The sequence below is a fragment of the Mastomys coucha genome, unplaced genomic scaffold (genome assembly GCF_008632895.1).
Source record: "Mastomys coucha isolate ucsf_1 unplaced genomic scaffold, UCSF_Mcou_1 pScaffold23, whole genome shotgun sequence".
NCBI lineage: Eukaryota > Metazoa > Chordata > Mammalia > Rodentia > Muridae > Mastomys > Mastomys coucha.
Genome location: NW_022196906.1, coordinates 88,481,336 through 88,493,507, shown reverse-complemented (window position 1 = coordinate 88,493,507; position 12,172 = coordinate 88,481,336). Strand labels below are relative to the sequence as shown.

The following is a 12,172-nucleotide window of genomic DNA, read 5'->3' as shown; positions in this document are numbered from 1 at the left end:
TTTGAATAACCAAATACTATTTACACCATCCTCTGTTACTTATACTCTGGACCCCCGCAGAGACGTCCGGATCACTTTGCTTGCTTACATGATCAAGGTTCATGATCCTGTAGCTGTAAATTATATAAAATGAATAATACTACATTGGGAATGAAGAGGCCTGGGACCCTTAGGTGATTGTTCAGACATGGAACAAATTGGATGATTGGTTCAATTTAAATTAATTGCATTCCACTAAATCCCATTGTCTCCTCCGTAAATTAAGAAGGGTAGTCTGCAGCTGTGGTTTTAAATTGGGAATAAGACAACTAAAAGTTGGAAGAAAATATGAGGACTTCATAATTATTACAAGCACTTTTGTGTACTGTTAAGAAATCTAAGAACTCTTATGAACAGGAAATGAAACCATGTGGCATATGAGAGACTTATTTATATTTCAGTCTGTAAGAGTCAGATAGTTTAGCAAGCACTGCTGTAGGCAGTAACGTCTCAGCATCTTCAACTTAAAGTGTCTGTGTTAGGAACACCACAGCTCTTACATTGTGACAAGGTCTGTGGATATGGAATGGGAGGAGTGCATGGGGGGCCTACAGATGCACACTGACCTCCTGTCCACCTCCTTATCCTCAGGAGATATGTCCAACGCTTTTCTCTCTGTATTGTCTCCAACCTCTAACAGTTTCAAGAAGACAGTAGGGACTCAAGTGCTTGTGTCTCAAATTAATTCTTCTCCATTTAAGGAAATGCTTATTTACTTTGAAAAGAGAACCTAAGGTGATGGTTTATATCCCTACATACAAATAAATGTTTTATGAGGATTGATTAGTAGTAGGATCCATTTTTTCCTTATATTCAACTGTTTTATTCAAGTCCATTGTCACTTATACTCTCAGCCAGTGATAGCATTATGCCCCATCCTTTTCTCATTAGAAGCCGATAAAGCCTTCAGATAGGGAAGCATAGAAATAAATGTCTGTCACACGAAGCATAATTTTCTTTGACATTAAATGCAGACTTGAGGGGTTTATGAGGTTGGAGAATATTGCATTTTTAAACAGGAAGTATTGATTATATTACCAGAACACAGAAAGAGTGCAAGAAAACTAAAACAATGTGCCTTGTTCTTCCGCAGTACTCTGAGGGTCTCAAGGTCAATGGGTTATTTTTCAGGCTATGCATTTCTTTATACCTGATCTCATAAAAGAAGCCATTCTGACAGGTTTGCTACTGAGAGAGAACTTGGAGCTGCAAGTCAAAGATTTAACAGAATGGAAAACTCCTTCAGGGAATATGAAGGACTCTAAGCTTCCAAAGTGTTCATTTACTGTCTCATTCCCTATGCTTGGCAGCTGGGCAGCTGGCGGATTGGTTGGGAATCTGTGGAACTTAAGAGGGAAAACAGCACGAACCTATGTCCTCGTCCCTGACTTCTCTGGCACAGACAGAATATGCATTCCAGAATTATTTCACATTGCAAAGTTTTCAAATTTCTACTAAGCAACCCCCATGTCCTCAGACCCTTAACTAGCTATGTATGAAAATTCTTAATTAGTGACTACTTTTTACAGTTTAACTTGAAGGTTAGGGGAGAGAAGAGAACCCTAGACTCGTGACAGTTTGCCTAAGGTTTTGGTAATTCATCAGCCAAAGCTCATCTGCCTTAGATTCAGTGAACATAATTATAACAGGATAGCTGAAATTCCTAATCAGTAATCACACCTATTAACTGGAGTTGCACCTTCCCAGGTGGCTGGTCCACATGAGTAAGGTCATGAAGGTCTTTAAGTCACCTAATGGTTGTCAGTGAGAGTTAGTGACAATTGCTAATCTTACAGAATCTAGAATCAGCTGCCGGGAATGCCTCCAGGGGCTTATCTTGGTTACATTTTAATTGATGTTTGAAGACCTGCTTGACTGGGCAGGACCACTGCCTGGCAGGAGCTCCATAAGATGGAGAGAGCATGCTGAGCACTGCTGTGCATTCATCATTTTAGTCTTCTGTCTGTAGGTGTCATGTGACCAGCTGTTTCAAGCTCCTGCTGCCTTGACTTCCCCATTGTGGTGGACTGTACCTTGAACTGGGAGCTAAACTATCCCCCTCCTTCCTTAAATAGCTTCTGTCAGAGTATTTAATCGTAGCACTAGGAAAAGAAATTGAGAGTGTCCTTCTCCATCCTGTTTTAGTGAGGGAGGCCATTGAAGTACACATTCGGAAAGATCTTTGACTACCTTTTCTTTCATTACCTGTATATTGGTTATTTGTGTCACAGTCTGACAATTTTTATACTTCCGTGAAGAATATAGTTCTTGAGAACTCATTTTATCTTTTTTCTTTCACTCTGCCTCCTGACACTCTTGAGGTATTGCCTGAGAACACTCACAGCGAAGAAGTCAGGGTAAGATTGTCCAGGACTTTAGTTACTCGTACAGGTGGTTTGGATAGGGGTATGAAGGGCAATTTGGTTGAGATAGTGCGGGCGTGAGCTGATGAGCTCCATCTGGAGAAGATGTGTGCTATACCTGTTTACTGAGCCTGCACTGTGGTATGCTTACCCATGGTTCAGAGCGTCAGTAACTAGTCTCCTTGGGAACAATGGGTACAATTGTTCCTGCAGCCTGGAGGCCTAACATTTTGAGCCTCTTGGTTAAACACTGTTCCTTATCTGTCAGGAGTCTTGTCTTCATAATGTATACATGGTCCTGTCAGTGTGAAATCAAGAGCAGTGAGCTCTTGGGCGAAGAGGTGCTAGGCAGATTGGTTTTAAAAAAAAAAAAAGGAAAAAAAAAAAAACCAAACAAACAGTTCAAATTAAGACCCTCGCAGCAATTTGCTTTAATTACAGAACACCATAAAGATTATATCACAGTCCAGGCATACACCACGTCAGATGCAAGCCAAACAGAACACATTCACTTCTAAGCTGAAAGCTTTCTTTAGAATTTTTCGACCTCTTTTTGCCAATCTGTGAGATGTTAAAGATGAGAAGCAACAAGCCCAGTCACAGAGATCAAGCGAAGTCTTAGCATGTCAGGAGAAGTCGCTGCAGCGGGAGATCTATTTCCTCCAGCTATTGTGAAAGACAAGAGACTCCCCCAGGTTCCCTCTTCACTCCACAAAAGCCTTTCTGGAACTGACCTGACATGTGTCACCTCTTCCTCACCAGGCAGCGTAATTAGGGCCTGAGACTGCAGACCAATAGGGACATGTGGGTGATGATGGGACTGACATGGCTTCACTGTTGGGATCCCTGGATGTGCCAAGAGAATCTTTGTTGCACCTCTTGGTCAGCTCTCTCAGTGAAAGGACCAAATCAGGCCTAACATTAACCTTTGAATGGTTGTTTACTTATTTATTTGTCACAGAACCTTTATTCTTTAGGCTCACACTTCAAAGTCCCCCAGTTTTGCCAAACAATCAAAGCTAGTTTCCTTCAGATTTTACAAGTTTGGTTTTTTTTTAGACTGAAACCATTCTAAGCTGAATAAATAGTGTGCTATATTGTTTAAATTTTGTGTGAGAGAGTGAGGTATGACAATTCCCTCCCTCCTTCCTCCGTGGCTATAAAATAGGCCCTGGGAATCTAAAAATGGAAGATGAATTTCTTCTACCCGTGCCTAGGAGCAGGGAATCATTAGACGCCGTGTCAGTGTGACCATTAGAAATCACCCACGTTGGTATTTAATGACAGCCCTGAAAGTTTGCTTCTGGCAAAACCTGGACCCCCAAAGTCTCAGCTGGGAAAGAGATTATAAAAATGAATTTTCAAATCACCTTTCCAGCTGTGCTTTTTGGTTATCTTCATAAACTGAACATCAGCTCCTATGACAGAATTCAATTTCATTAGGGATTATGTTATACATAATGCTGCTGAGTTATTTTCAATATTCAATTTAAAATAATGGCTTAGTAACCTAACGACTTTTAGAAAGTAGGTCTCTGCATGAGGAAGACCTCTACTGATCAGAAGACAGGGACACAGGTATACCAGAAATATCTTGGAGAGAACATGTCAGGGTCCACAATTTTCTCAAAAGTCGTGTTCAGTACGTGGACAGAGTCTCTCCCTGGAAACTAATGAAACCCCTTTGCTCTGGCAGTGAGGAGATAAGAGCCAATTAAAAGAATGGCTTGTCCCAGTTCCTGTGAGTCAGCTGAAGAGCCAGAAGCCAGCGGCTGCTCCCTGCACAGCTGGCTAGGAAAGCCAGGCACACACAGCCTCGTAAATTCTTTCCTGCTGGACTCTTCTTGCTGCGAAGAATCCCCATTGTCCATTTCAATGTGTGCACTCCCCTCCCCCCAAAGCTTTTCATTTACACTTTGTACCTGTCCAATCTTCCTGAGCAAGCTTCCCCACCCGCACCTGTATTTCCAGCAGCAGCGTACTTCTGAGGAGCAGAAATGCCAGCAGCCTTCATTTGCATGTCTAAAAGCCACTTGTTTCCTTATAAAACCAAGTTCTTCTCTGTGACTATTGAATACTCTTGCAGGTGGTTTCCAAGAGACCGAGATGAGGTGGTGGCAGACATTGAAGTGGCAAAAAATCGAAGGGAAAGATGATGGAAATAAATCAAATGATCATCATCAAATTAGTGACAACCGAAGAGAACGTTGGAGATGTGGAAGTGAGAAAGCCCCTTCCCACTGGAGTGCTTACGATTAATCTCATACGAAGCTGAAATGACAAGGCTAATGAGCACCATGCAAACCCTCTTTAAAAGGCTTGATTTTTGTTTGTTGGTTTGTCTCTTAAGTATGCACCTGGCATAAGATGGCCCCAAGTACTCTTGCCTCAAGGCTGTGCTGGCTTTGAACCTCACTTCCTTCCTGGTCTGTCATCAACTTGTGGGTACCTTGTGGGTGGCTTGTGAGATCGCTATTTCTTTGATCCTGTTTAGGCATCTTTGTGAACAATCAAAACAGACCCTAGCTACTGTCACCAGAGGGAATTTATTGAAAGGATGTATGGTAAGTCTCAGGGGAGAAAAGGCACCAAGACAGTGCTAAGCTTCACTGGCAGGAAGGAATTGAAGGTCTCAGTGAGGTTCTGCTATTGCAAAGGGCAGGTACCAGCACTTATGCATCTTCCTATCTGTCTCCTAAAGATTCACATCCCAGGGAAAGGGTTTGGTGGACCTGGCTACAGAAGCTGTCAATCATTTTAGTAAGGGAGGGTGAAACACCTCGCTTAAGATACTATTATCCAATGGAGTGTGTGTGTGTGTGTGTGTGTGTGTGTGTGTGTGTGTGTGTATTTCCTTAAATAACACTGACATATTACGATCAGTGGAAGTGGGAATGGGAGATAGACAGATGCACAAGTACATGGCTACTACACTCCTCTACTCTAGACTAGCCTATTTTCCTATTCACATGTCTTAATTTTTACCTTAGCACATATGGAAATCAAAGTATAGGTTAATGAAATTCATGATGATCATTGACTTAGTCCATGGCTCTGCTCTGGGATAGTCTGACCAGTGGTTAGAAAGAAACTGTAGGAATTCTGTTAGGTACAGAGAGGAGCTTCCTACTCTACCATGGAGTCTGGGATGCACAGTTGAGAAATTTGATTCTCTGATGTACTGACTTATTCAAAAATTCAAAAGACAAGCATCAAGGCATGGGAGACTCAGTATGTTGACTGAGGACCTGATTTCAGTGCCTCAGAATCCAGTTTAAAAAAAAAAACTGGGCATGGCAGCATCCTATAATCCTAGTATTGGGGAGGTGGAGACAAGAGGATCCATAGGACTTGGTGGTCAGCCAGTCTAATCTACTAGGTAAGTTCTAGGTCAGTGAGATTGAATTAAAGAGATTGAATAATACACCTGATATAGAGCTCTGGCACATGTACATGTGTATACATGCATACACACACACACACATACACACACATACACACACATACACACATACACACACACACACACACACACACACACACACACACACACACACACACACACCAAAAGGTACAGACAGTGCCTTTGATGCTTCAGTCTTGACTTTGTGGACCTGGTAGCCTATTATAATATCTCCTGTTTAAGCCTACACATCAGGTCAGTACTATATTACAGAACTTCAAAGAGTAAATGAAGTAAGGTAGTGAGATCAGATGCGTACAGACAGGCAAGCCCCCATTTGTTGTAGAACCCCACACTATAAATAGCTAAAGAGATACTTAAAAAAGAATTTGTAAGTCTAATATGAAGATAATCATATAAAGTTACTGAGGGACATAAAAAGACAAATAAATAGATATAATTTTCAAATTATTTTCTGTTTAAAACATAACATCATTTCTAATTCATTTAGAATGATAAAACTATGAATACTACAGATAGCAGAGGGCCTTTTAAAATGAGAAGGAGATGTAGGAGATTGATCTATTGGAGATATATGTTTATATATCTATATTAATTTTTGAGATTTGTTTTTATTTTATGTGTATGGGTGTTTTGCCTATGAAGGCATGTTTGTTTATGTACCACATGCTTGTAGCATCTATGAAAGCTGGAAGAGGGCATTGGATCCTCTGGAGTTGGAGTTACAGATGATTGTTAGCTACCATGTGCATGCTGGGGACCAAACCTAGGTCCTCTGGAAGAGTAATCAGTGCTCTTAACCACTGAGCCATCAGCCATCTCTCCAGCCCTTATCCATTGGATATTAAGATAAACCATGAAGCTGGGATAATTCAATGAGTGAAGATCAAAAGCTAAGTGAACAACGGGAATCCTAGAATACATACATAATACATGAGCACACAGACGGATTTAAATCCATGGGTCCCTAGAACAAGTGGCTTACTATCTGGGAAGAAAATAAAATCTCTATTCTACCCCACAAATAAAACCAAACAATTACGACAATAAAGGATATATTATCGTTAAAGAAATGTGAGGGTCTTATAGAAAGGGGATAAACTTATCAAAACTTGAAAATGTCTACACTCACCATATTATATGAGATCAACCAACAAGATGTAACTTATTTAAAAAGGAAAAGGGGGCTGGAGAGACGATTCCGATTCCATGACTAAAGGGCTTGCTGAAAAAGCATGAGGATCAAAGTTCAGATCCCTCCCCAGTACTCATGGAAATGGCCATCCGGTGATGACCCACATGTAATCCCATCATTTGAGACATAGAGAATGGGATCCCCGAGAGCACTGGCTAGCCAGACAAGCCAAATCTGTGAGTGATGAGTTCATCAAGGACCCTGCCTCAATATATAGGATGGAGAGTAACCAAAGAAGGTACATATGTCAACCTCTGGCCTTTACATTCATGAGCACCACATACATATGTGGGAGCATGCATGCACATGCGTGAGCACATACACACAAACACTTAATAAAATAAAAGGGCAAGTACAAGTTGAAGAGAATTTGTAGAGTATATAACAATTGACAGCTTACCTTTCTTGATAAAGAGCAATGAGAACAAAAGGTGGCAAGACAAGGAATTGACTGAGAAGAAAAGAGGACCAAGAGCAAAGATGAGATGCTGATAAACAGCAACGTGCCCTTAGGATGCTTTTGTTCAGTAAAAGGGGAGTGCAGAGGGAAACAGAACTCAATGATCAGATAGATCAGTGTGTTTAATAGGTTGATGCTGTGAGTGAATGCCTATGTTGGCTGTCACACAAGGGGAAGTCCGACTATTACCAAAGACAGTTAGGGTAGTGCTCAGAAACTTAAGATACTAGCCCAGAAATTTTTTTCAGGTGGTTATATAAATAAAAATCCATATAACTAGTTATAAGGATTACTACTTTGAAAATATTAATATTAAAAACTGTAAACAATCAAAAGGCTTGGTAGAATAAGTTAAGGGAAGTTTACATACCACATTATTGAATGTCATAAAAAGCAATTGTTATAAACTGTTGAGTTGTTTACTACTTTTCTTAAGTGGACACAGTAGAACATTAATAGTAGTTATAAATAGGAAGTAATGATACAAGCTGTCTCTAAATTTGTTTCCTTCTGCAAATGTATACTTTTAAAATTTTCTACAGTAAAGGTCTTTCCATAGAAGTAAGTTAACAATAATGATATATATGATAAAAACAAACCTGCTATAGTCAAAATGGTAGACATCCTGTTTTCAAAGCCAAGTCTTATGGGAAAACTAACTCATAGAACCTACAAAAGACGTGAAGTAGACATGGAGGGCTCATAGCCCAGCTTCCAGGGTGATGTCCTTGAGGACCTACTTGATGATGCTCAGGCTCAGGGATTCTTTCTGGGAAAAGGTGGCATATGGGTACCATGTTTAGACCCTGCTTGCTGCGCTGTTAGTGTGCCAGGTAAGCTGGTCTCCTTCGTTCCTGGGCTCATTCCACTTTATACTCCACTGTATTCAACTGCTGCATATTCATTTGGTAAGCATTTTTAAGAGATCTCTAGGTCTTATCTTTGTACCATACTAATTTACTTCCATTGTAGGATGGCCCCATTATCATGATATGAAATTAGATTGCATTGGCTATCAGAACCTCAGATTTCATTGGAGGTGAATATGGGAAGTGACCAGATGAAGAATGAGTCTCCAAGTTTCCCAGAATGGCTATTAAAGATATTTCTATTCTGCTGTTCAAACTCTGCACATGATGATCCAACTGATAAAGCCTCCTAAAATTTTAGTAACTGTCACTTAAAAATTTTTGCCCATTTTTATAAATAAAGGTGGCTTTCTTTGACAAGGGCTGCTTTAGTCCTGAGTGAGTTAACATGTTCTCGTTTGACTTTGGTGAGCAGAGGGCTCAGAGCCACGTCCATTGCCAAACTATAGCAACCCACAGCTGCCTAATTTTGCAGAAAAGCTCTATCCCAGAACACGAATGTTTATTCTCAACTAAGAGGCCCCACGATATGCATGGCTGGTATTATTCCTTGTTACAAAGCCAGTTTGGAAACCGGCAAGGATTAAATAACAAATAAACACATAAGCGATTTGGGCTGACCAGTCTTGGTCTTTGGCAGTAGGAAATGCTCATACCTAGCTTGGTTTGAATCAAATGGCTCTTAGGCATAATGCCTAAATCTGGAGTACTGCTCAGGAAAGCCTGCTGCTGGGTGCAGTCATAGACACTGGGGTCTTCCTACTACCAAAGCCCATTCCTGCTACTGTCCATCTGTGAGGTCCTTAGGCATCCGAGAAGAGTTCCAGAGAGCTCAGAGCCATGCTTATTGACAAACTATAGCAACACACAGCCGTCTAATTTTGCAGAAAAACTCTATCCCAAAACATGAATGTTTATTCTTAACTAAGAGGTCCCATGACATGCAGGTTGAGAAGTCTTGTGAAAGAGCAAGGTAAGAAGAACCACCATACAGAGTTTCCTGCGAACTCTAACCTTAGAAGTACTTTCTAGAGCAAGATGTAGTTGAATGGACCCTGAAATAGAAAATCTTCATTCATAGAAATGTACATGTTTTAGATGTGTGTGTGTGTATGAGTGTGTGTATGTGTGTGAGTATGTGTGTGTGTGTGTACATTAGAATATACTCCCTAGTCTTCCTAGAAGTCAAATATGTATTCTTACTGTTAGAGTAATGTAGATATTTTTACAAGTTAACTATAGAACAAGAAGAAAGGGGAAACAATGATTTTGAGTAACTGTGATATAAAGGGTTGTTTCATTTAAACAATATTATCTATTGTAGGCCCCGAATGCACAGCTCTTCAGCAAACTCCTTTGTAACATGACAACATATCAACATAACAGTCTTTGAGTTGCAATAATTTGGATAACATGCTCAGGAAGGTGGAATCTGGTGGTGCCTCCTTGATTTGAGTATCATGAGAACTTTCAAGGTAGATTTCTGGCTAGAAACCTATGGGAATACAGGGCCCATGAGGCTTTACAGTGTTTCAGGTCAGTTTATCAACTAGTCACCATGCTAAAATGATATGCAGTAACAGACCAGAGATGACCAACAGCAAATGGACAAGGCAGGCTCCTGGGACCCAATGACCCTCTGTTGTAGATCAGCCCGGTCTCCCACAGGGGAGGCTTATTTGTCATGGGACTGCCTAAGAGTTTGGAACTGAAGTTTCTAGTTTTAAATCTCAGCCTCAGGACTCAGCACACAGTGGACTGGGACACTTCTTCTTTTTGAGTCTTTCTGTAGATTGAGATCATCTAGGACAGTGGTTTATGGAATATCCTCATTGAGTGTCCACTTCAATTGTTGCTTAGGTTATTTATCCATTAGACTGAAAATATCCCAAGGACACAGATTTTACTATGGGTAATGGTGTTGTAGTGAGTCTCACAGATTTCTTGACAGTTAAAATGTGGTGGGTAGATAGGTGCCCAGTACTGAACCATCAAAGAAGCAGAGTCAGGCTTAGAGCTTTGTTGACTCCTATACATGAAAAGCACCCAGCTGGTACAGTTATCCCAGAATACCCTCGCAGTGACAGACCAACAGTTTGGTTGAGGAATCCATAGCAAAGAATCTAAAGCTCATGAGTCTTAAGACAGGTTTCCCTAGATCAACTGTACAACTTCGGAGGACTCTGTAGACTTTCTGCAATATGGAACACGAGACTTGTAGAGCCACCCACTGGCATTTGGTGTTCGTACTTGCCCAGGCAGCTGTGCAAAGATTATGAACACTGATATGTGTGAGATATGCACACTCTGGAGAGGCTGCCCACACTGGAGCCTGCTGTTGGGAGGCAGAAGCCACGGGCTTCCTTCTCCCTGCTGAGGCTGGGTGTGTGTCCCATCACAGTGCCTGTAGCCTTTCATTTGTAATGTCATCCATCATAACTATTGGCCAGTCCCTTTCACCATCCCCTCCTATCCAAAAGGAAGAAAAGAACATTTTGAAATCATTCTGTTAAACTATTCTGCACAAAGTGGATGAATTATTTTTTATTATTTCTCCCCAGGGAGCTCGGCAGAGGCTGATTCTGATAGAATCCATTCAATTCACTATTTAAGAGAGCCTTCATTCCCCCTCCTGCTGAGCTGGGAAGATTCCACACCGAGACACACACAACAACCCACATTCACAGGCCTTGCTCACACTGCAGCATAAAGCACTGACCTGTTAAGCCGGCAGCCTCCGCAGACAGGAAGGCACTCCAAGAAAGGAGGAAAAACAGGCCTGTCTCCAGCATTGGGAACTCACGGAGCTTGGTAAATTTGGTCAAGTGACAAGGCATGTTAAGGAAAACAACAACAGGTTTTATAACTCAATCTCCTTGTCAGCTAAGAGGAATGGATTCAGCCATGACAGTTGAAGAACCAAAGTCTATTTCTCCATATCTGAGTAGGGGTAGCACCAAGGCCCCAAGGAGTTAGTGTGACGTCCATGCTCCACTGCAGGCTGAACACACCCATACAAATTTAATTTTTTCAAAGAGTCTCTACTAAGACTGTCTACCAGCAGACTGTGGGTATGAAATCTCTTGAATGTGGTTTAGCCCTTGGAGTATCACCTCAGAAACACTGGCAGATAGAGAAGGGGCAAGCAAAAGATTGAGCCTTGGAATCAGACGAGTCCCTTAGAGGAGGTGATGGTACCAGTCTGTAGGATGTAGCCTGAAGTAGGTCCCTCTGTGGAACTCTCTCCTCTGGGGGGGAGATAGAGCAGGGAAGGCAGTTATTCATAGTGAGAGGGGAACATGCTCTTTTGGTATCAATAGATGAGGAGAATTACTTTGATTTTTAAATCAAATAAAATACCTTTTGGCCAAAAAAAAAAAAAAAAAAGATTCATTTTGATAAAGGTGATATCTGGGCAATAATCTGTAAATTCTAAATTAGAAAAATAAAATAAATAAAGGATGCTGACCCAAGCTGGACAGAGAATAGGTTATGGGAAGATAGTCTGCAATGATGGGGAGTTGTCATATTGCTAACATGTTTGTTAGGCACAAAATGCCCTAAAAAATAATGTGGTATGATTAGCTTATAATCTAAGGCTTTTAGAAGAAAATAATGAAACCCAGTCTATGTTAAAGGGTGGACAGTGCCTGTTACGGAGAGAAAAGCTTGAGCTTTGACCTCTGGGGTGGAATATTTGTGTTCAGCCATTGGCTTGACCACACACACACACTGGGTGTGTGATTACCAAGCAGTGTACTAGCCTCGGCCTCCCTTCTGTCCTGTATAGTTGGCAATAAGATTAATACATCTCCCCCCAAG

The 12,172-nt window shown here is 41.1% G+C and overlaps 1 protein-coding gene across 1 annotated transcript in view; it reads right to left on the bottom strand.

The window, feature by feature from the left end:
- Window positions 1-12,172, bottom strand: part of Slc9a9 (solute carrier family 9 member A9) — a 544,400-nt gene that overhangs the window by 285,521 nt on the left and 246,707 nt on the right. The window contains exon 8 of the mRNA XM_031346346.1: window positions 11,070-11,175. Coding sequence (XP_031202206.1) covers window positions 11,070-11,175 — 106 coding nt within the window. The remainder of the gene's footprint in view (window positions 1-11,069; window positions 11,176-12,172) is intronic.